The sequence below is a fragment of the Mobula birostris genome, chromosome 6, assembly GCF_030028105.1.
Source record: "Mobula birostris isolate sMobBir1 chromosome 6, sMobBir1.hap1, whole genome shotgun sequence".
NCBI lineage: Eukaryota > Metazoa > Chordata > Chondrichthyes > Myliobatiformes > Myliobatidae > Mobula > Mobula birostris.
Window position 1 is genome coordinate 45,795,375 of NC_092375.1, and position 25,698 is coordinate 45,821,072.

General features: G+C 43.3%; 1 protein-coding gene across 2 annotated transcripts in view; it reads right to left on the reverse strand.

Annotated features, from left to right (window-relative positions):
* Positions 1–25,698, reverse strand: part of LOC140199773 (solute carrier family 22 member 15-like) — an 87,047-nt gene that overhangs the window by 28,705 nt on the left and 32,644 nt on the right. For both annotated transcript variants that reach the window (XM_072262261.1, XM_072262260.1), the window contains exons 6-8: positions 20,702–20,914; positions 14,184–14,324; positions 13,542–13,627 (exon numbers count right to left, since the gene is read on the reverse strand). In XM_072262261.1, the coding sequence (XP_072118362.1) occupies positions 13,542–13,627; positions 14,184–14,324; positions 20,702–20,914 (440 nt within the window). The remainder of the gene's footprint in view (positions 1–13,541; positions 13,628–14,183; positions 14,325–20,701; positions 20,915–25,698) is intronic.

Genomic DNA, 25,698 nt, shown 5'->3' on the forward strand with positions numbered 1-25,698 from the left:
AGAGGTTGTGTGAATGTGTTGGGAGCCACACCCAGCACTTCTTTTTCTTCCTTTCTTTGAAAAAGTGTGTAGAAGCTTTTCATGGTTGGAATTAACTGTTTATTCTGGTTATTTGCTGTAGGAGCTGTAGATCTATTTTCTATTTGCATCGTATTCTGTATTGCGTGTTTATCACGGCAATTAACCATATGGGTGGCAGCATGATAGAAATGGAGTTTTAATTACATGTTCATGCTTTTTTAAAAAAAAGTCATACTGATTAGTTTAGAATTAGGGAGTAGGTCTTTTTGTTGACTGTTTAATTTTGTTTAACTGTTTGCATTTAACTTCACTTAATTTTGTTAATTTTAGCTTCATCAGTTTTATTGTTTCAAGATTGTTTTACTAGTTTCATAACAAAGGAATGAATAAGTTTCTTTGACTTTGAACATTATTATTATTGGATTCTATGCATCAGCCAGGATTAATCCCTCCCTCCAACTTCGTGCTGAGTTTCTAAGCAGTGTTGGCTTGTTCAAATAGCCGCTGCATTTTGTAAACAAAACGCTTTCAACAGTTATACCAAATGAACATCAACATTCGGACGTGTCAGCTTTGATAGTCCAAGAGCAGCTTCCATCAAGTAATGACCTTTTGTTGACTCTTGCTATGTGTTTGGGATTGGGACACAGTTTGGAATGGTCGTTGCCTGTATGCTCTGTAGTATGGTGTTTGCCTAAGAGTTCAGCACTTGATTCTACTGAAAGGCTGAAATATTTTGATTGCTGACATTTGACTTGAACATTGTTTCTGGTTTGCACACATGGAAACAACACAAGTGAAGCTAAAAGCAATGACCTTGAAGTCAGGACTACAATAGAAATTATACTTACTGAGGAAACTTTAGTGAGAAAAACTGACAGTGTTTGAAAGGAATATAATAAAATTGTTAAAATTAATGACTTAACAATGTTAATTAGGAATTTTACATGAGAAAAGGAAAATGTCCTGCAAGTACAGTCTCATTTGGAAAACTTGAAAAATCTTTGTGAAGCTGTTGCTAAGCAACATAAAATGCTGTTGTTTTTAATTCTTATTTCAGTGCAAGGTAAACAAATTGAAAGCTTTGAAAATATTGAGACTCTTATTAATATAATCACAGAGGCTGAACAATGGCTGAAACTAACATGCAATGTTGAATGTCAAGTTGCTGAAGCAAATAAAATATTTATCAAATTCCAGGGCTCTCTTTGACTACATATAAAGCTGATGATTTACAGGATGATGTACACACAGATGACAGTCTGTGTAATGTGTGTGCAGCAGGTTCTAATGTTAGCCAAGCTTCCTGTGCATCTGATACCTCCTTGGCATGCATTGAAATGGAGACTGATTTGAATGAGTTATGCACAAGGCAACAAATATTGAAGGACAAACATGCACTAGAAGAACAAGAGGAGCAGGTATGGAGAAAGAAAGAGCAGCTTCAGTTGCAGGAGGAAATTGCAGTTAAGATGGCTAAAGTGGAGGTGCTTCAAATGGTCTGGATACTAAAGGTGCAGTTCTATGGTGCGAGTTCCTATGTTGACATGACACAGAAAAAAATCTAACCTATTCTGTGTCAATGTGGATACATCTGTTCGTCAAGTGTCTTTGAGCCACAAGTTGGGACTCCAAGGGGTGGTTCGGGGTATTCACTCTCAGCCTGCACTAAGAAGGCACTCTGCACCTATGTCATATCCAATAGCACAAGGTGTTTCTGAGAACATTTACTGTATGGTAACACTCATGTTTCAGATGATAAGACATCTAAATGCTGCTCTGGAGGCCATAAAGTTGCAAAAGGAAATAATAACCTTCGTGGTGTAACAGCAACGCATTGCATCTCTGTTTAAAAGAGATTCAAATTTTTGATAGCGATCCATTGCAATATCATTCATTTATGAGGGCTTTCAAGAATAGCACTGAAGGCAAGACCGACGATTATGGCAACCATTGCAAGCCAACCCACAGCAAGGATGCCTCAGGGTCAAAGCTTTACTGCAGGAAAATTTTGGTGATGAGCGGGAAACCTCAGCTGCCTACACGGAAAGGGCTCTTTCTAACCAATTTCCCTCAGGATCAATAAAGTATGACTATGACTATGACTATTTTTCACTCCACATCAAATCTGAACATGTGAAAGGTCTTCAAGACTACAGTCTTTTGCTTAGAGGCTGTTGCAATGCCATGGAAGAAGTAAAGTACATGTGTGAGCTGGACATGCCTGCTAATATATTGATTGTTATAATGAAATTGCTTTGGGATAAATGGAGAATGGCAGAGTAAACTGCAGGAAAGGCACAATTGTGAGACTACTTTCACTGACATTGTTGATTTTATAGAAAGGCAAGCAAAGATAGCTGCACACCTGGTGTTTGGGAATACACCGGATGCTACATCACCAGTAATAAGCAAAAGTGTAAACAAAACTAAGTCACAAATTCACTCTAAAGATCAAAGAAGCAGCTTTGCCACTACTGTGGCCACTCTGAAAAGTAAAGCTAAAACTGAGCCCATGACTATTGAAAAGGAAATGATCTCACCAGACAAAGGGGTTTGTCTGACCTTTGGATTTGTGCTCTCAGCTGGAGACAGGTTCATAGTGAGAAGGTTGCTTTCCTAAAAGAAAATGGTATATGCTTTGCAACACACATAAAAGTTGCTGGTGAACGCAGCAGGCCAGGCAGCATCTCTAGGAAGAGGTACAGTCGACGTTTTGGGCCGAGACTCTTCGTCAGGACTAACTGAAGGAAGAGCTAGTAAGAAATTTGAAAGTGGGAGGGGGAGGGGGAGATCCAAAATGATAGGAGAAGACAGGAGGGGGAGGGAAGGAGCCAAAAGCTGGACAGGTGATAGGCAAAAGGGATACGAGAGGATCATGGGACAGGAGGCCTAGGGAGAAAGAAAAGGGGGAGGGGGAGAAAAAGCCCAGAGGATGGGCAAGGAGTATAGTCAGAGGGACAGAGGGAGAAAAAGGAGAGAGAGAAAAAGAATGTGTGTATATAAATAAATAATGGATGGGGTACAAGGGGGAGATGGGGTATTAGCAGAAGTTTGAGAAGTCAATGTTCATGCCATCAGGTTGGAGGCTACCCACACGGAATATAAGGTGTTGTTCCTCCAACCTGAATGTGGCTTCATCTTTACAGTAGAGGAGGCCGTGGATAGACATATCAGAATGGGAATGGGACATGGAATTAAAATGTGTGGCCACTGGTAGATCCTGCTTTCTCTGGCGGACAGAGCATAGGTGTTCAGCGAAACGGTCTCCCAGTCTGCGTCGGGTCTCGCCAATGTATAGAAGGCCACATTGGGAGCACCGGACGCAGTGTATCACCCCAGCCAACTCACAGGTAAAGTGTCGCCTCACCTGGAAGGACTGTCTGGGGCCCTGAATGGTGGTAAGGGAGGAAGTGTAAGGGCATGTGCAGCACTTGTTCCGCTTACAAGGATAAGTGCCAGGAGGGAGATCAGTGAGGAGGGATGGGGGGGTACGAATGGACAAGGGAGTTGTGTAGGGAGGAATCCCTGCGGAAAGTGGGGGGGGGAGGGGAGGGAAAGATGTGTTTGGTTGTTTGTATAGGACACATCAGCAAGGACTGCAGGAAGAGTCTTTCACGCGTGGTATGGAGTGGAAAGTATCCTGGCACACTTCATATTCACCCTGATGAAAAAGGTGCAGAGTCGAAACAAGCCATGAAAGAATCAAACACAATAGCATGTAATGCCCTGGTATGTAATGGCCTTTATGGGCTGGTGGTCATAATTGTAAACTTGCCATAATTCCAGTGCAGGTGATATCTAAGAAGGGTAATAAGACAGTAGTTGCTTATGCTTTTCTAGATCAAGGAAGTACACCAGCGTTCTGTATAGTGAGCCTCATGAACAAGCTCAGCCCGACAGGAAAAAGAACATGCATTCTCTTATGCACTATGGTTCAAGAGGAGGTTACGTATAGCTATGTCATGTCAGGACTGAAGTGGTTGGCTGAGATAGTGTATACTGTGAACTGCCTAGCAGCTATATGCAGGAAAGTATGCCTGTGCACATCATAGGCATCTTCAGGAATGGTCTCACCCGAAGCACGAAATTGAGCTGCTGATAGAGATATAGCATTACATGTGACTCACAGTGTTAATGATGGAGCCGATACAATCAGAACAATCGTGGGTTGGACTGTTACTGGGACCATGCTGACGGAAGGAAATACACTCAGCCAGCAGACAGTTAGCAGGATTTCAGATTTGAACTTGGATGAGCTTTGACAGCAGTAATTCAAGACAAATTTCCCTGAATGTGGTCAGGAGGAACAAACTAGTTTGTCAAGAGAAGATCACAAGTTCTTGGAGCTGGTAGCAAGGTATGCAAATCTGGTCACTACCAGGTTAGTTTGTCTCTGAGAAAGAAGGATGCTAGCATGCCTAATCACAGGAACAGCATGCTCTGAATCTTAGGAAGAGGTTCAAGGAGCATTTGTCATTTCACACTGACTACACAGCTTTTATGAAGAATGTCATCTCCAAAGGTTACGGCAGAAGAGTGCCAGCAGAGGATCTGGAATGCAGTGAAGGCAATGTCTGGTATATTCCACATCACGGAGTTAACCACTCCAGAAAAAAGGAAACCCCATGTTGCATTTGACTTGAGGAGTGACCTTCCAGTGAATATCACTTAATGCTCATCTTTTACAGGGACAAGATCTTACTAGCTCGAGACGTAACAAGGTTCAGGAAAGAACTAGTCATGATTATGGCAGATATTGATCAATGTTTCATCAGGTTAAGGTGCAGACCTACTCAGATTTTTTTTGGTGGCCCAATGACCTCAGCCAAGATATAGTGGTATATCTCTTTAGAGCAACTTCATCACTGAGTCGTGCCAATTTTGCACTTGGGGGTGCACAGAAGTCAATGAAGAACAATTCAGCAACCATATAGCAGATAAGGTTTTGCATTGCTTCTACGCTGATGACTGCCTGGAGTTAGTGTCCTCTGAGGAAAAAGCTGTGTCTCTTTATTATGCCTTGTATCTATTTGCACTAAAGGCGATTTTTGACTCACAAAGCAGATAAGCAACAGACTTAGTGTGCGATCTGTATTACCAGAAGAACAAAGAGTGAAAGATATAAAGAATTTGGGTGAAGATATTCCTTTGGTGGAGAGAGTACTGGGTATGCAATGAAGCATTCAGTTTGATATTTACAAGTTTAAGATCACCATCCAAAATTGACCGCTTACCAGAAGAGAGCTGCTCTCCACAGTTAATTCCATCTATGACCTTTCAGATGGAATTAGAAATCTTGAGTCCAGTAGTGTTATCTGTTAAGAAAATCCTACAAGACCTAGACAAAAAAGGAGTTGGTTGGGATCATACTACACTATCAACATCAGATGCTCATGAGTGGACAATTTGGCTGGAAAAACTTCGCCAATTGGAAGACTTCAAGAAAGCTAGATGTTTGAAACCCATGGATTTTGGTGAAGCTATAATTGCACAGTTTTACAGATGAGAATGAAGATAGCTATGGAGTAGTGACCTACCTATTTTTGCACGACACACGTTTGCAGGTGCAGTGGTTTTATCATGGAAAAATCTAGGGTAGCACCATTGAAGTTTGTTTCCATCCCTTATATGGAGCTCACTGCTGCTATGATGACAAGCCATATAGACACCTTGTGGATGAAGGAGTTGCATATGCAGTTTCAGGACTCAGTTTTTTGAACTGATAGCACTTCTGTGCTGAAGTATATAAGAATGAAACTTCTAGGTTCCAAACTTCATTGTCAAGAGAGTTTCAAAAATTCTTAAGTTTTCACAAGTATCTCAATGTAAGTATGTAAGTACTTCAAGCAACCCAGCAGATGTAGCCTCTAGAGCATTGAAGATGAAGGCTTTAACAATATCTCCTTCAACCTGAAAGTGAATGGCCTGCGAATCCTGATTGTTGTGAAGAACTTCTGCCAGATGATCCAGAATTCAAGGAGATTGCCTTAATCAGTGCTATGCAGATTGAAGAGGAGTTGGATACAGTAACACACATTATCCATAATTTCTCAACTTGGACGGGTTTGAAGAAGATAGTGGCCTGGATTCTTAGATTTAAGGAAGTGTGTGAAAGGGGGGGTGTGTGTGAGAAAAGGTGTGCGCGCGTGAGAAAGGGGGTGTGCGCGAGAGAAAGGGGAGTGCGCGAGAAGGGGTGTGCGCGAGAGAAAGGGGAGTGCGCGAGAAGGGGTGTGCGCGAGAAGGGGTGTGCGCGAGAAGGGGTGTGCGCGAGAAGGGGGGAGTGGGGGTTGAAAGGGGGGGGGGTTGAAAGAGAGGCAGAGGGAGATGGAGACCAAAAGGTCAGATCAGCCGAGATTGTCTCTCAGTGTAGGAGCTCAGAAAGGCTGAATTGGAGATCGTTGGTTTTTGCCAGAGACTTCCAGATGAATTCTCTAGCCTGCAAAAGGAGAAAGTGAGAAAAGGAATAGTCATATTTTCAAGCTTAATCCAGCTCTTGAGATGTTATCTTGAGAATTGGTGGATGGCTTCATAGGGCGATTATGCCAGAAGTGTCTAAGCATATTGTTATACTGGCAAAGGATCTTTATATCTCCGACCTCATTATCCAGGTTGCACCAAAAATATTGGATTCCCAGTGCTAGTATAGCTATAAGAACCCTATCCAAATGTGTTGTTTGTCGATGGTTACACGCAGTTCCAGGACACAACAAAAAGGCAGATCTATCTCTGGACGGGGTCTCTGCAGACAAATCTCCGTTAACATGTGTAGGATTGAACTACTTTGGAACTTTTGAGGTGAAAAGCAGAAGGAGTACAGTGAAGGAGTATGGATTTATAATTTACCTGTCTAGCCATATGAGACATTCATACTGAAGTGTCATCTTCTTTAGACAGATTCCTTTGTTAATGCACTTCAACGCTCTATAGCAAGATGAGGACACTCGTGAATTGCGCTCTGATAACTTTGTTGGAGCTGAGCATGAGTTGGGTGAAGCCACTGAGAAGTGGAATCATTCACAGATCAATGATGTACCTCTTCAGAAAGAAATGAAGTGGATTTTTAACCCCACCCCAGCTGGCTCACATCATGGAAGAGCATGGGAGAGATTAATAATGTCAGCAAAGGTCAATTTCTGCCATGAAGGTGCAAAATCTTGACGAAGAAAATCTTCACACAGTTCTTTGTGAAGTACAGGCTATTAAGATTGGTTGTCTGATTACTAAAGAATCATCCAACCCCAATGATTTAGGAGTGGTAATACCCAACCATCAGTTGCTTCTGAACACCTCACCACCCCGACAACTAAGAGTGTTCCAAAAGGAAGATGTTTATGCTTGTCATAGATAGAAGCAAGACTAATATGTGTCAAACTTGTTTTGGAAACAGTGGGTCAAGGAACCTCAGCTACAGCGACATCAGAAATGGTCAAGTATAAGATGCAAGGAGATATTGTACTTATAGTTGATGATACAGTGCCTTGAAACTCATGGATTAAGGGAAGAGATATTCAAGGTTTTTTCCAGAAACAGAAGTACTTGTGGGACAGTATGTATCAAGACTAAGACCAAGAGTTTGGATTAGCCTATAAACAAGACCTGTCTTCTACAGGATTCAAAGTACAGTGAAACCCCGATTTAACGCACCCTGATTTTACAGAAATTCAGATATAACGCGATGAGTCATTGGGCTCCATGTCCATGTCAATCCGTACTCCCCTTTCTTCAGCCTTGTATCCCTTTTGCCAATCATCTTCCCAGCTCTTGGCTTCATCCCTCCCCCTCCTCTATTCTCTTATCATTTCGTGTCTCTCCCTCCCCCTCCCACTTTCAAATCTCTTACTATCTCTTTTTTCCATTAGTCCTGACGAAGGGTCTCAACCAGATGCTGCCTGGCCTGCTGTGTTCCACCAGCATTTTGTGTGAGTCATTGGACCTTTTTTTGCTCAAAATGGAACAAACTGCTAGAAACAGAAAAGAGAGCCGACGATGATGTCAGCACAAGGTGGAATAGGGCTGATGTTGAGCCACAAGGCGAAGAAGGCACTGAGGGGCATAGCCTCAGTCAGTGACAGAATCCTTACTGCGGAATTCGACGGAAACCCGGCGACCTCTGTCATCATCTGTTACTCCCCGCACAACTGCAGCGAGAAAAAGGTGGAGGCCTTCTACAGTAAACTTCACGAAGCTGTCACTTCAATACCGGCACATAACTTCCTGGCTGTGCTCGGTGATTTTAATGCACAGGTCGGACCGGAAGATGTTCCATACTCATACTAAGATCTTACCAACAGAAATGGACAATATCTAGTTGATTTCATCCAGGAACACAGTCTCATTGTCGCCAACACACAATTCAAGAAGCGAGCTGGTAAACTGTGGACATATGAAAACAGAGCCTCCATCTACAGGAAACAGCTCGATTACATCCTCGTAAGAACAAAATGGCGTAATTGTGTGATCAATACAGAAGCCTACGGCATCTTCAACTCGGTCAGTTCTGACCACAGAGTAGTGTCAATGCAAGTGAGACTGAGCCTGCGGCAACCCAAAGCCACAGGTCCCAAGGAGAATGTAGACTGGAAGGCATTTCCCTCACAACCTGTTCTTCAAGCCCAGTACACAGTGGAGGTGAGAAATCGCTTCGGCCCACTGGAAAAGGGGGAGGAAGAGACTCCCATCGACCGCTATCAACAGCTCATAGACGCACACACAGATGCAACAAAGAGTTTGCCTACCGTGAAGTGAATCAAGAACAGCCAGATCTTGAAACATCCTGACATCATCGTAGCAAACAGTGTGGTCAACGCTTGTCATGCCGAACTTAGAAGGAGCAAAACAGAAGAGCTAAGAGACAAGTTCAAAGACAGAATCTCTTTGCCACCTATGACCAACTGAAGGAAGAGGAACTAGCTGAGAGGATTAGAGAGGTAGAGGCTGCTAATGAAGACAAGCAGCATGGAGAAGGATGGCACCTAGTCAACGAGATCAGTAGATGGAAGAAGTCCCCATCAGGTCAAATAAGTGGTAAAACAGCAGAGGACCATGCCCAGACATGGTTTACCCACTTTAGGAACCTGCTGGGAAGTCCTCCAATGATCACAGAAGAAGAAGAGGACATACCCACGATATTAATGCAAGTCGACATCGATGACGGCCCGTTCACCATTGAGGAACTGAAGAAGGCCAAATATGCACTCAAACAGGGCAGGAGCGCTGGACCAGATGGGATACCACCAGATGTCCTGAAGAACTGCGGCCTGGACGACATCTTGCTGGACATATGTAATATGGCATTGATGAAAGGTGACAAACCAGAACAGTGGTCATTCTCAAACATTATCCCAGTGCCCCAGTCTGCCCTCACGAAGACAGATAACTACCGCGGTATCAGCTTGACCTGCATCTTAGCAAAATTATACAATCGGATGATCTTGAATAGGATTCGCATCGCCATTGATCCTATGCTAAGATTCAATCAGAACGGTTTTCAGCAGAAGCACACAACAGTAATGCAAACACTTGCTCTCCGTAGAATCATCGAGGAAGTCAAGAAGAACAACCTAGCAGCCGTGCTTACTTACATCGATTTTAGCAAAGCTTTTGACTCCATTCACCGAGGTAAAACGCTAAAGATCCTGAAAGCTTACGGAGTGCCAGACCATCTACTGAGAGCAATAGAGTCCAGCTATACCAAAACCATGGCGAAAGTTGTATCACCAGACGGAGAAACAGCAGTGTTTGAGCTCCTAGCTGGTGTGCTGCAAGGAGACACTCTGGCACCCTACATCTTTATAATCGTCCTTGATTACGCTCTGCGACAAGCTACCAAAGATCATGACGAGCTTGGTTTTACTATAAAACCAGGACGAACCAAAAGGGTCAGACCAGTTACACTCACAGATCTCGATTTTGCAGATGACATAATCCTGCTCTCTGACCAGATGGAGGAAGCACAGCAGCTACTGACAAAAGTGGAAATTGAATGCAATAAAGTTGGACTTCACCTAAACGCTGAAAAGACAGAGTACATGGTGTTTAACTGCGACGAAGGTACTCTCAAGACCGTAAAGAATAATACCATTAAGAAAGTCTTTGACTACAAGTAGCTCGGATCAAGAATGATGAGTTCGGAGAAGGACATAAAGATACGGAAGGCGCTGGCGTGGAGGGCTATGAACGACATGAAAGAAATCTGGAAGTCGAACCTGACCAGAGGGCTTAAAAAGAGGATTTTCATAGCAGTCATAGAGTCCATTCTCACGTACGGATGCGAGACGTGGACACTCACCAAGACTATGCAAAACTCTATAGATGGTTGCTATACACGAATGCTCCGGATGGCTCTTGACGTGAGTTGGCAACAGCACATGACGAATGTCGAGCTCGATAACGACCTACCGATGCTCACCACTAAGACTGCAACTAGCAGGGCACTGTCTACGCCACCCCGAGCTATCTGCCAGCCTAGTCATCATATGGGAGCCTAAGCATGGGAGGATGAACCCTGGGCACCCTCCCAAGACTGTGGTCAACATGCTCCTAGGAGACAGCGGCACGGCTAATGTAGATGAACTGAACACACTGGTGAGAGAGAGGGAGAAGTAGAGAGTCCGTCATTGTGCCTGACGCCAGCCCCCTAGGCCTGAATCGTCATAATAGTCGTAGTAGTATATAGGATCCTGGTCAGACCCCACTTGGAGTACTGTGCTCAGTTCTGGTCGCCTCACTACAGGAAGGACGTGGAAATCATAGAAAGGGTGCAGAGGAGATTTACAAGGATGTTGCCTGGATTGGAGAGCAGGCCTTATGAGAATACGTTGAGTGAACGGCCTTTTCTCCTTGGAGCGGCAGAGGATGAGAGGTGACCTGAGGTGTATAAGATGATGAGAGGCATTGATCGTGTGGATAGTCAGAGGCTTTTACCCCATGGCTGAAATGGCTAGCATGAGAGGACACAGTTTTAAGGTGCTTGGAAGTGGGTACAGAGGAGATGTCAGGGGCAAGTTTTTTTTTAAAAACACAGAGAGTGGTGAGTACGTGGAATGGGCAGCTGGCGATGGTGGTGGAGGCAGATACGATAGGGTCTTTTAAGAGACTCCTGGATAGTTACATGGAGTTTAGAAAAATAGAGGGCTATGGGTAACCCTAAGTAATTTCTACGGCAAGGACATATTCGGTACAGCATTGTGGGTAGAAGGGGCTGTATTGTGTTGTAGGTTTTCTGAGTTTCTAATCCTAAAAGTCACCTTTACTAATGAGACTGCTTTCTTTTTATAGAACACTAAAGATGTTGCTCAGAACTTCTGACATATTAATTCTGAGTTTGAATTTCTTTGAAGATGTAGGCCAGAAAAAACTACACTGAAAAGGAGTGGAAGGGACCATCTGGTGAACTCTTTGATGAAGTGATTCTTGCTCTGGGGTAACTTAATCAGAACAATTGAACATGGACACAAAGGGTTTCTGCGAATGTTCCGCTATACCCGAGACCATTCTCAAATTTAAAAAACAGGTTATTGTGCGAAATGACACATTTGCAGAAGTAATCTTGTCAAGCGAACCCAGTATCTGGGTAACCCAGTTAAACTAATTTGAGCCAGTTGAATCGAATGAAAGTGACCTAAGGCACAAAGTTGAAGGCAAAGGCCATGAAATAATATTGCTTGTAGCCCTGGGCTACATCCAATGAGAACTGACACAGGTCAGTCAGATGACCTTGAGCCAACAAAACTAAAATAGATTGATCTGATAAGAGAAGGAATAAAAATGTAGGAATTTGGGAGCACAGGCAGTAGCAACTCTCCAGAGGCCAACTGTGGCAGATGTGGAGGAGCCCACAACGGATACGTGGAGATCACATCGGGGCTATGAGAAACACTTGGTCAGTGTAGGAGCTTTTCCCAGGTATTACCCTTTCACTTCCTCGACAGGTCATGGAGGGTTAGGGAAAACTCACAGGTGCGCACACTGGTACTTAGTTGTGCAAATTCACGTGCTTGTGAACTGAGCCAATAAAAGGTACTTGTCAGCAAATACAAATCCTCTGTGCCCAACTGATCATTATTACTAAGTGGTAATCCTTGTAAGCACTATGCCAGAAATTTGAGTGTCGGGGGACAGAAATGTGTAGTTGCTATTATTAAAAAGAAGGTGCTTGAGAAGCTGAAAAATCTGAAGGTAGATAATTCGCCTGAACCAGTCTGATTACACCCCTGGGTTCTGAAAGAGGTAGCTGGAGATGGTGGAGGCATTAGTAATGATCTTCCACAAATCACTAGATTCTTGAATGGTTCCGGAGGACTAGAAAATTGCAAATGTCACTCCATGCTAAGGAAGGAGGCAGAAGAAAGGAAATTATAGGCCAGTTAGCCTGATGTTGGAGTCCATTATTAAGGATGAAGTTTTGGGGTATTTGAAGGTGCATGATAAAATAGGCCAAGGTCAGCATGGTTTCCTTAAGGGAAAATCTTGCCTGACAAATCTGTCGGAATTCTTTGAAGTAGTAACAAGCAGGATAGACAAAGGAGAATCAGTTGATGTCGTGCACTTGGATTTTCAGAAGACGTTTGACAAGGTGCCACGCATGAGGCTGCTTAACAAGCTATGAGCCCATGGTGTTACAGGAAAGATACTAGCATGGATAGAAGATTGGTTGGCTGGCAGGAGGCAAACAGTGGGAATAAAGGTGGGGCTGTTTACTGGTTGGCTGCCGGTGACTAGTGGTTTTCTGCAGGGATTGGTATTGGGATTACTTCTTTTCATATGTCAGTGATTTGGATGACAGAATGACGGCTTTGTAGCTAAGTTTGTGGACAATACAAATTAGGTTGAGGGGCAGGTAGTATTGAAACAGGGAGCCTGCATAAGGATCTGTGCAAATTGGGAGAATGGGCGATGAAGTGACAGATGAAATACAATGTTAGGAAGTGTGTGGTCATGCGCTTTGGTAGAAAGAATAAAGGGATATACTATTTAACATTGTGGACAGTCAGTCTTTTCCCCAGGGTTGGCAAACCTATAACTAGAGGCAACCGATACAAGATAAGAGGAGATTGATTTAAAAGAGACCCAAGAGGTAGCTTCTTTACACAGAGGGTAGTGAACATCTGGGATGCACGGCCAGAGGATGTGATCGAGGCAGATACAATTACAGCATTTAAGAGGCATCTAGAAAGATACATGGAGAGGAAGAGCTAAAGGTTTATGGGCCAAACACAGGCGCTGGGGCTAGCAGGGAGGATACCGTGGTGAACTGAACCATTCGGGTTCATGCCAACTACAGCACCCTCCTTGCTAGGTAGCCCCAGTTGCCCATTTCCACTCCGTAACAATGAACTTGAAACATTAACCATTAGTGTACTAGCTGTGTGGATATACAAGAAACATCTGAGGCATAATAACAAAAAAATGAATAACTCTCATAGAAGGGTAAATCACTCAGAGGTACAAAAGTAAATTATAAAGGAGATTTGATTGAAGTGACCTTCAATCAAATGATAATTTATTAGTTATCTTGCCTTTATTCTCTGGAAGCAACGTGACGATAAGGCAAGCTGTACATCCCACAAACAGGAATCCTGCTAGTGTTCGTCTGCGACCTGACCTAATGGAATAATAAATGACAAAAAAGAACAGTTCAAATACCTTTGTCCAGTTCTACACTCTGGTTTGAATATCACTACTACCTTTTCTAAATTTTCTAATTGGTGGGCCTTTGCAGATAAATACATAAAAATCTCTTCTGGTCCCCTAGTACTAGATGACAAGAGGATTTTAAAGTCAATATCACTGTTATATTAACTGGACTATTAGTGTCTCAAAATACAAGAATTATTGTTTAATAGGACTGTGCCACATGAATGCAGATCATATCACTAACTACAAATGCCACCAGATAATTTAGCAGTTCATAAAATGACATCAGGCCCACTTAATTTTAATGATGCGCAATTTTATAATGCCACATTATTAATGACTAACAGTAATTAATAACATAATGATATAACTTACAGAGATGCAAAAACATAAGCATTCCATAATAAATACAAATGGTAAAATACCTTTGCTAATTCTAATTTAAAACAGGAAAATATCTGAAAGAAAGGCAAACTCTAAATAGCAAAGTGAAAAATTGTTTGAAACATTAAAAGTCAGCTTACCAAGTACGACTCAAGAGAAAGAGACATATAGGATATGATGGCAACTCCGCCAATCCAGATAGCGCTATGTTTAGATATAGATTGCCACCAAGATCACCTGCACTTAGAGTCAGACCATAGTACACAAGACTGCATACTAACCTAAATGGGGATAGAGCAGATGAAGAGTTACTTTACTTTGTTACTTTAAACAAGCCAACTTCAATAAACCCAACAACTTATGTATTTGAACCTTGTTATGGAGCATAGCAAGTATTCTAACATTAACAATCTAATGTTAGTATCGGTAATAATGCTAGTAAGATTAACAGACAGTGGCATAAAGAGCCACCACATTGCTAAAAGTCAGTAAAGATTTCAAATCTCCATTACACCAAATAGATTGTGAAGAGAGAACATAGAGGAGTATTCCGAACAACCTAGCAGCAGTTGCAGGTAAGCCGAAATATGCAAAATGTACAGTCCATGACAGGTACACTCTTACCAAATTCAATTTGCCCACTATACACCTTGCATAGGTGGTTATCCACGTGACTCCCTCATATCAAGAGACTCAGCAAACTAATTAGCCAAAGCAGCTGGATTAGTGAATGTAGCTCACAATGAAGGCAAAGGTCAGAGCTACTTGCCGAACAAAGACCAAACAATATGACGGCAAGGCAAGTGGAAGGAACCACATGTACAATATTGATTATAATATTACTTTATTCAAGATCATAAGTAATACAAAATGAATCACTAAGTCATGTATTTGTTAAGGCAAATACACTGTTGTTTAAGCAAATGACAAAGCATCAAGCATTTGAAAAGGACATGTACATTATATAAAAGCATCAAAGAATGCATGAATATTGTATCCAGGTTTTTAATAATATTTTCCTTCACAGCAGATAAAGTGCTGGAATATTTAGTAAATATTGCTGTGGGGAAAGATGTTAAGCCTACATACAAGGTCAGGAATCAAAAGGTTGAGCATTATGGGATTAATGTTCTGAGCTGCGTATATTCAATTGCAAGGAATATTGTCAGAAAAGCTGATGAGTTTAGGATAAGCATGTAGAATTATGACATTGTAGCTATTTGTGAGACTTGTTACAAGAGGGGCAGGATTATTAGCTCAGTATCCCAAGGTTCCATTGTTTTAGACACGATAAGACCACAAGTCGTAGCAGCAGAATTAGGCCATTCAGCCCATCAGTCTGCTCTGCCATTCCATCATGGCTGATCCTGGATCCCACTCAACCCCATGCACTTGCTTTCTCGCCATATCCTTTGATGCCCTGACCAATCAGGAAACTATCAACTTCCGCCTTAAAGATACCCACGGACTTGGATATATACCCACCGCAGACTGCGGCAGAGCATTCCACAAATTCACTACTCTCTACCTAAAAAAATTCCTCCTTACCTCTGTACTAAAAGGTCGCTCCTCAATTTTGAGCCTGTACCCTCTAGTTCTGGATACCCCCACCATAGGAAACATCCTCTCCACATCCACCCTATCTAGTCCTTTCAATATTCAGTAGGTTTAAATGAGATCCCCATGCATTCTTCTATATTCTAGTGAGTACAGGCCCAAAGTTGCCATACGCTCTTCATATGTTAACCCCTTTATTCCCAGAATCATCCCCGTGAACTCCTCTGGACCCTCTCCAACGACAACACACTCTTTCTGAAATATGGGACCCAAAACTGTTGGCAATACTCCATGCAACCTGACTAGAATCTTATAAACTACTACTACTACGTCGACTCAGGCCTAGGGGGCCGGCGTCGGGCACGATGACGGACTCTCCACTTCTCCCTCTCCCTCATCAGTGGGTTCAGTTCATCTACATTATCCGTGCTGCTGTCTTCTAGGAGTGTGTTGACCATAGTCTTGGGAGGGCGCCCAGGGTTCATCCTCCCGTGCTTGGGCTCCCATATGATGACTAGGCTGGCAGGTAGCTCGGGGTGGCGTAGACAGTGCCCTGCTAGTTGCAGTGTTCTCGCCTCGACTTTAGTAGTGAGCATCGGTAGGTTGTTATAGAGCTCAACGTTCGTTATGTGCTGTTGCCAACTCACATCAAGAGCCAGCCGGAGTATTCGTGTATAGCAACCATCTAGAGACTTTCGCATCGTCTTGGTGAGTGTCCACGTCTCACATCTGTACGTGAGATAGACTCTATGACTGCTTATAAAGAATCTTATAAAGGCTCAGCATTATTTCCTTGCTTTTTTATTTTAATTCCCTTGAAATAAATGCCAACATTGCATTCTTATAACTTCTTATAGCTTTTTAGTTGCCTTGTATTGGATTTTGAAAGCTTCCAAATCATCCAACTTCCCACTCACTTTTGCTACTTATGCCCTTTCCTTGGCTTTTATGCAGTCCTTTGCTTCTCTTGTCAGCCACGCTTGTCTAACCTGCCAATTGAGAACAACTGCTTGTGTGAATGGAGCTAGTTGGTATAAACGGGGTGGGGGGGGTGGAGGGGAGGGATGGCATTTCTACTCCGAGAAAATGTCACAGCAGTACTCAGTCAGGACAGACTGCAGAGCTCATCTAGTGAAGCTTTTATGGGTAGAACCGAGAAAAAGAAAGTTATGACTACACCAATAGGATTTTATGATACACCATTCAGTCTACAAGATTTAGAGGAGCAAATTTATAGAGAGAGATCACAGACTGTTGCAAGCAACAGAAAGGTCGTGATAGTAAGTGATTTTAAGTTTCTATGTGTTGACTGGGTCTCCCATTCTGTAGAGAAGCTGGGTGGAAAAGTGCTTATCAAATGTATTCAAGAAAGTTTCCTTAATCAGCACACAGAAGTCCCAGAGAGGGTATGATATTAGATCTGCTATTAGCGAATGAGGTTGCAGAAGATTGTGTTGGAGAACACTTTGTGTCCGGTGATCTTAATACCATTAGTTTCAAGGTAATTATGGAAAATAACAGCTCTGGTCCTTGAGTTGAGCTTCTAAATTGGAGAAAGGCCAATTTTAATGGTATCTAAATGGATCTGGCAAGAGCAGAATGGTTGTTTTCAGCAAAGGTGTACATGGTAAATGGGAGGCCTTCAAAAAGCAAAATTTTGAGAATACAGGGTTTGTACGTTCCTGTCAGAATAAAAGGCAAGGATAACAGGTTTATAGGACCTTGATTTTCAAGAGGCTCTGGTTAAGAAAAAAGTGTATAGCAGGTATAGGCAGGCAGGAACAAATTATGTACTTGAAGAGTATAATAAATGCAAAAGAACATTCAAGGAAATCAGCAGGGCTAAAAGGCATGAGGTTGCTATAGTAGACAAGGTAAAGGAGAATCCCAAGGCCTCTGCAGATATGTTATGAGCAAAACGATTGCAAGGGACAAAATTGGTCCACTGTAAGATTAGAATGCAAATTCATGTCATAAGGTGGTGGCTGGGAACAGACCCAAGTGCAAGACACAGACACTGAAGTACTAGAGACAGGACTAGGATACAGGGTGAGGGCTAGGACATGGACACGAAAACTGGGAACCCAGAACAGAACTGGACAAGGGAGCTAGGAGCCAGGGCTTGGACTCCGAGCCAGAGACTGGACAAGGACCCAGAGCTTGGGTCTTTCCTCTGGCTCGGACCCCAGAACTAGGCGATGACGTGACTTGGCTGGCAGGCAGGACGAGGCTGGAGTCTTCAGACTTGAGGCGAGGCTGGAGACCGGAGGCTTAAGGCTTGGAGTCTTGAAGCTTGGCTGGGGGCGAGGTTCGAGGCTTGGGGTCTTGAAGCTCCTCCTGGGCAGGATGCGATACTCCTGGGCAGGGCGTGGATCTCCACCCGACAAAGGCAAGGGACAGAAAGGGACAGAACCAACCGCAAGGTAACAGCAAGACAGCCTGACTTACCCGGCGGAGGCAAGGGACAGGAAGGGACAGAACCAAGCGTAGCGTAATGGCAAGACGGCCTGGCTTGCCCGGCGGAGGCAAGGGGCAGGAAGGGACAGAACCAAGCGTAGCGTAATGGCAAGACGGCCTGGCTTGCCCGGCGGAGGCAAGGGACAGGAAGGGACAGAACCAACCGCAGGGTAACGGCAAGATGGCCTGGCTTACCCGGCGGAGTCAAGGGACAGGAAGGAACAGAACCAACCGCAGGGTAATGGCAAGGCAGCCTTTCTTACCCGACAGAGGCAAGGGACAGGAAGGGACAGAACCAACTGTAGGGTAACGGCAAGATGGACTGGCTTACCCGACGGAGGCAAGGGACAGGAAGGGACAGAACCAACCGCAGGGTAACGGAAAGACGGCCTGACTTACCCAGCGGAGACAAGGGACAGGAAGGGAGCTAGGTACAGGGTGACTCCAGGACAAGACTTCAGGAGAGACGTGGCAAGAGTTACCGGCAATACAAGGCAAGGCTTCAGGCAATGCAAGGCGAGACGAGAACTTCAGGCAAGGCGAGAGTTACCAGCAAGACAAGGCAAGGCTTCAGGCAATGCAAGGCGAGACAAGAACTTCAGGCGAGGTGAGAGTTACCAGCAAGACAAGGCGAGGCTTCAGGTGAGGAAACAGAAGGCAGGGGAAGGGATACAAAGAGTAAGGACAAGAACAATCCAGCAGCCACACCCTGGTCTCTGGAGGTATTTATGCTGCCAGCCCCAACGAGAATCAGCTGCCTCAGTTAGTGCTCAACAGGAAAAGAAACAGGGTAGACAGGAAAACTTGGAGCAAGGGTCGATGGACCGGAGCATGAACTGGAATGCGGACTTTACGGACCGGACCATGACAATTTATGCGTGGAGCCAAATGAGATGGGGAGCACAATGCTTTACAGCACCGGTGACCCAGGTTCAATTCCTACTGCTGTCTGAAGGGAGTTTGTACGTTCTCCCTGTGGCCGTGTGTCTTTCCTCCGGGTTTTTCGGTTTCATCCTACAGTCCAAAGATGTTCTGGTTGGTAGGTTAATTCATCATTGTAAATTGTCCTGTGATTAGGCTGGGATTAATTTGGGGGATTGCTGGATGCCGCAGATCCTGGGACCAGAAGGACCTATTCTGTGCTGCATCTCAATACATAACTCGGTGGTTGGATAGACAGGGACTGATTAGGGATAGTTAACAGGGCTTTGTGCATGGTAAGTCGTGTTTAACCAATCTTAGAATTTTTTGTGGAGGTTACCAGGAACGCCAATGAAGACAAGACAGTGAAGAGCTGGAACATCATCTTTGACAAGGTCCTGCAAGGGAGGTTGGTCAAGGTGGTTTAGTTGCTTGGCAGTCAAGGTGAGGTAGAAAATTGTATTAGACATTGGCATCAGGGAAGAAGCCAGAGAGTGATTGTAGATGGTTGTCTCTCTTCCTGGAGGCCTGTGAACAGTGGTGTGTCACACAATGGGTGCTGGGTTCATTGTGTTTGGAATCTATATCAACAATCTGGATCAGCAAATTTGCAGATGACACCAAGATTGGGGATGTAATGGTTAGCAAGGAAGACAAGTGAGGGATGTTGCATTTTGGGAGGACAAACCAGGGTAAGTCTTACACAGTGAACGGTAGGGCACCGAGGAGTGCAGTAGAACAGAGGGAACTGGAAATACAGAGTCCACGGCTTTGCTTGTTGCTCGGCGGCCGGGGCGGGGTCGAAGCACTTGGCAGAGGATGGTGCTCGGTGTTGGAGGGCTGGTTGGAGGCTCGAAGTTTTCGGACGGACTCAGAGTCCGCTGCGGTCGGGTGCTTCCAATGGTGCTGCATCAGCAAGTTTGCGGCGCTTGGAGGTTCATGGCAGGGAGAGTTTCTCCCTTCTACCGTCTGCGTGAGATGATGGGGCTATCGGAACTTCAGACTTTATTTTTACCATGCCCATGGTCTGCTCTTTATCAGATTACAGTATTGCTTTGCACTGTTGTAACTATATGTTATAATTATGTGGTTTTGACAGTTTTAGTCTTGGTTTGTCCTGTGTTTCTGTGATATCTTTCTGGAGGAACATTGTATCATTTTTTAATGCATGCATTTCTAAATGACAATAAACGAGGACTGAGTGTCCTCATAATCTAATAATCTAATTTTTAATTCTGCAGTCTCGCACAAGCTATACAAATGCAAACTACTTCTTTCTGTGTGCTAATGTACAACACAGTCACCACTACAATGAAAATAATGCGAATCCAAAACAAATTCCCAATGTTAATTTTCTGACAAATTTCAGGGAAACAAACAATAAGCACCCTTCAAGCAATTCGTAGTCCCAACATGCCCACCAGCCAAAGTTAGAGAACAATCTAATCTTCCAGTTTTCCTTTCAATTTCATATCAACAGAGTTGAAAATTTCATGAGAATTGGTTTGGATCTCAATGCAAAGGACAAATATTTTACAAGATGATTCTTCTTAAGGCATTCAAACTCCAGTCATCCTTGTATGTTACTGAAAACTATTGTAAAGTAGGGGATATACTGCAATTTAGATCCAAATAGAAGTCTAATAATGGCTTTACTTTGAAACTATACATGTACTATTTTAAAGAGTTAAAATAATATACTGAAATAGAATCTAAAACATACCATACAAACATTAATATTAGTGTTCGCCTCAGGAGAACTTGATGTCGGAAAAGATCAAAAACACTCGCTGTTTCAGCACCATTTTGAGTGGTTGGTGGCTTTAGACTAACACGCCTCAGATGCCCATTCTTTTTAGCAAAGGTCTCAAGGATATGCTCTGCTTCACTCCATCTTCCTTGAGTGTACAGCCAACGTGGAGATTCTGGAAAACATCTGCAGTCACAAGCACAAAATCTTTGTAATGAACCACTTTACTGCAGGAAAACTCAGATCCCTGTTGGGAATACCTCTTAATGAGTTAAGATGCAGAACATGAGTAAACTGCAAATAAAATGACAGAAATAGAGTGGTCATGCAAATTGTTTGATACTTCCATATGAGCATTGCAGCCATGGCCCGATGTGCTGCCCAACCTTGCTAACCCTGTGAGAGAGAAGATAGTCTTGAGTTGCTGGGATGCCTGTGCTCCCAAGAAGGAATGCTATTCGACAGCCTGCCTGAAAACATCGACCAATATAGCAGGCTGTTGTGCTACAGAGCTGTTATTACAACACTTTCTTTCCTAAAAATTGTTTTTTTTGAAACAAATGGATTGGTATTGTATTTTATTCTGTCTTTGGCAACAACGTAAACACCACTGTTGTATCCACCACTCCTCCAGCAGCCCGTTCAGGCAGCTACCACGCAATTTAAAAACTTGCCCCGCATGTTTTGCTTTAAACTTCCATCCACCTGCACCCCCCCCCCCCCACCTCACCCCCACCCTCACTTTAAACCCATGTCCTCTCGTACTTGACATTTTTATCCTGGGAATATTCGTACCATCCACCCCATCTGCCTGTAATAGTCTTAAACTTTTATCAGCTCTCCCCTCAGTCTCTGACACTCCAGAGAAAACAACCTCTACATTCTTCCCTAATCAGGTGACCAGAGTTGCAGACAATACTCCAAGTATTAAACTCCATCTGCCATTCCTCCACCTGATCTGTAACTATTCTATATTCTGCTAAATCTCTTGACAGCCCTCTATACTGTCCACAATTCCACTTGTGTTATTTGTATACTTACAAATTCACCCATCTACACTTTAATGTCATATATACAGTGTGTTAGATCAGTTATCTATATCTCTAACAAATATCTAGGAAAGGAACAGACAGGTATATCAAAAACGGAATATCAAAAAATGGCGAGAAATTATAAGGAAAACTAACCAGTAAAGTCACTCCATGGCTGTTGCAGCTAAACAGAAGGTAAAACTGGCATAACTAAAAGAGACATGCAATTTATTTTTTGACATTTGTGATTGTAATTAAGTATTATTTTTCAGATATCTGTAGAAATAACCAGTGGAGGACAGAGAACTACAACATTACAGCTTAAAGTTGAATGCAAACTGAAAGGTCTCAGTATAGCTTACCCAAAACCTCTGAAGGAAATGATTGCAAAGTCGTTCTTTTTGCATACAAGTCACATCCCCAAAAGGATGGAATCAATCCTAAAAGCATGACTTTACAATTAAGAATTAAATCTTTAAAGGAGCTTTATAGGCCTAGTTTCACTGGTAGGAACAATTTGAAGTATGGGCAATACAGAAAGGAGCACTTTAACTAGCAAGAGTTACTCCAAGATAATCCACGTAGCTTTATTGGTACAACATCAGCTTCACAAAGGTGATGGATTTCTATTAGTAAATCAAGGACAAATGAGTATTTTCCATGTGAATGTGATGCTACCCCAACTTTTGGCCGTAAATCAGAATAAACTAACAAATTGTTGGTTGAGAGAACAATAATATCACAGACTGAGGCATTTGGCTCAAAATATCAGATAGAAAAAGGAGTGAAAAACAAGTGTAAAAGATCAGCCATTATCTTACCGACTGGCTGACTAGATCTACTGTTATTGCTTAGATTCTAATGGTTAGCAACCACACCAGTGAAGTTCAGAGGCCTTGATGTAATATTTTGCAAAATGAATTGAGATGGACTTATGTCAAAAATGTCTTCATTTGCATACCACAGCAAACTGAACAATGTCTGATATTTCACACATCTGTTCAAAGTACTCATTTTTGGAATTGTGCAGTTTACGAAGAATCATGGGTGTTTTTAACTGGACAGTCCACTGTCCTCAATCCTTGTTTAAATAAAAACAGAAAATTAATGTATACATACACAAGTCCTTTTAACTATGCTTGACCCTTGTAAAATTATACTGAAAAACTGCATTTGCTTTTATTCATTTAGATATGCTCATTTCACAGCACAAAGTTATTGGAGACTTGCCATCAGTGAAGTGATTTACAGCAGAACTTCAGAATTAGAAACAGGTTTAATATCATTGGCACATATCGTGAAATTTGTTAACTTTGCTGTAGCAGTACAATGCAATACATGAAAGTATAGAAAAAACTAAAAGTATATATGTATACTAAAAAAAATAAGGCATCCATTAGTCTTGCGAGGCCATGGATCTGTGCTGGAAAGTCTTCACTCTCCAGGGTGCAGGCCTGGGTAAGGTTGTATGGAAGACCGGCAGTTGCCCATGCTGCAAGTCTCCCCTCTCCATGACACCGATGTTGTCCAAGGGAAGGGCAAGGGCCAATACAGCTTGGCACCAGTGTCGTCACAGAGCACTGTGGGGTTAAGTGCCTTGCTCAAGATCACTATGTATATTAAATAGTTAAATTAAATAAGTAATGAAAAAAGAAGAAATAGAGAGGTGGTGTTCATGGGTTCAGTATCCATTTAGAACTTGGATGGCAGAGGGGAAGAAGCTGTTCCTGAATCATTGAGTGTGTGCTTTCAGGGTTCTGTACCTCCTTCTTGATGGTAACAATGAGAAAAGGGCATATGCTGGGTGGTGGGGGTCCTTAATGATGGACGCTGCCTTCCTGAGGCACTGCTCCTTGAAGATAGAAACATAGAAAACCTACAGCACAATACAGGCCCTTCGGCCCACAATGCTGTGCTGAACATATCCTTACTTTAGAAATTACCTAGGGTTAGTCATAGCCCCCTATTTTTTTAAGCTCCATGTACATATCCAGGAGTCTCTTAAAAGACCCTATTTGTATTCACCTCCACCACCGTGCCAGCAGCCCATTCCATGCACTTACCACTCTCTGCATAACAAACTTACCCCTGACATCTCCTCTGTATCTACTTCCAAGCACCTTAAAACTGTGCCCTCTCATGTTAGCAATTTCAGCCCTGGGAAAAAGCCTCTGACTATCCACACGATCAATGCCTTTCTTCATCTTATACACCTCTATCAGGTCACCTCTCAGGCTCCGTTGCTCCAAGGAGAAAAGGCCAAGTTCACTCAACCTATTCTCATAAGACATGCTCTCCAATCCAGGCAACATCCTTGTTAATATCCTCTGCATCCTTTCTATGGTTTCCAAATCCTTCCTGTAGTGAGGTGACCAGAACTGAGCACAGTACTCCAGGTGGGGTCTGACCAGGGTCATATGTAGCTGAGCCACCTCATGCTTATCTGAGTTGAACTCCATCTGCCACTTCTCAACCCAGTTTGGCATCCTATTGATTTCCCGCTGTAACCTCTGACAGCCCTCCACACTATCCACAACACCCCCAACCTTTCTGTCATCGGCAAATTTACTAATCCATCCCTCCACTTCCTCATCCAGGTCATTTATAAAAATCACGAAGAGTAGGGGTCCCAGAACAGATCCTTGAGGCACACCACTGGTCACCGGCCTCCATGCAGAATATGACCGGTTTACAACCACTCTTTGCCTTCTGTGGGCAAGCCGATTCTGGATTCACAAAGCAAGGTCCCCTTGGATCCCACACCTCCTTACTTTCTCAATAAGCCTTACATGGGGTACCTTATCAAATGCCTTGCTGAAATCAATATACACTACATCTACTGCTCTATCTTCATCAATGTGTTTAGTCACATCCTCGAAAAATTCAATCAGGCTCGTAAAGCATGACCTGCCTTTGACAAAGCCATGCTGACTAGTCCTAGTCATATTATGCCTCTCCAAATGTTCATAAATACTGCCTCTCAGGATCTTCTCCATCAAATTACCAACCACTGAAGTAAGACTCACTGGTCTATAATTTCTTAGGCTATCTCTACGCCCTTTCTTGAATAAGGGAACAACATCTGCAACCCTCCAATCCTCCAGAACTTCTCCTGTCCCCATTGATGTAAAGATCATCGCCAGAGGCTCAGCAATCCCCTCTCTCACCTCCCACAGTGGCCTGAGGTACATCTCATCTGGTTCCGGAGACTATTCCAACTTGATGCTTTCCAAGAGCTCCAGCACATCCTCTTTCTTAATGTCTATATGCTCAAGCTTTTCAGTCCACTGCAAGTCATCCCTACAATTGCCAAGATCCTTTTCCATGGCAAATACTGAAGCAGAGTATTCATTAAGTATCTCTGCTACCTCCTCCGGTTCCATAAGCACTTTTCCACTGTCACACTTGATTGGTCCCATTGTCTTGGATACTACAGAGGCTAGTACCCATGATGGAGCTGACTAATTTAACAATTATCTGCAGCTTACTTCAATCTTGTGCAGTAGCCCCACCACCTCCAATACCAGACAGTGATGTAGCCAGTCAGAATGTTCTCTATGGTACATTTGTAGAAATTTGAGCGTTTGAGGTCTTGGTCCCTCTATGAAGACTGGTGTGTGTTCCCTAGCTCTTTGGTCTTACTGACATTGAGTGCAAGATTGTTGCTGCGATACCACTCAACTAGCTGGTACATCTTGCTCCTGTGCGCATTATCATCACCATCTGGTTGATACAGTGGTTTTATCATTCACAGATTTATAGATGGCATTGAGCTGTGCCTAGCCACACAGTCATGGGCATAGAGAGAGTAAAACAGTGGGCTAAGCACATATCCCTGAGGTGCACCAGTGTTGATTGTCAGTGACGTGGAGATGTTATTACCAATCCACACAGATTGAGGCCTTCCGGGTAGGAATTAGAGGATCCAGTTGCAGAAGG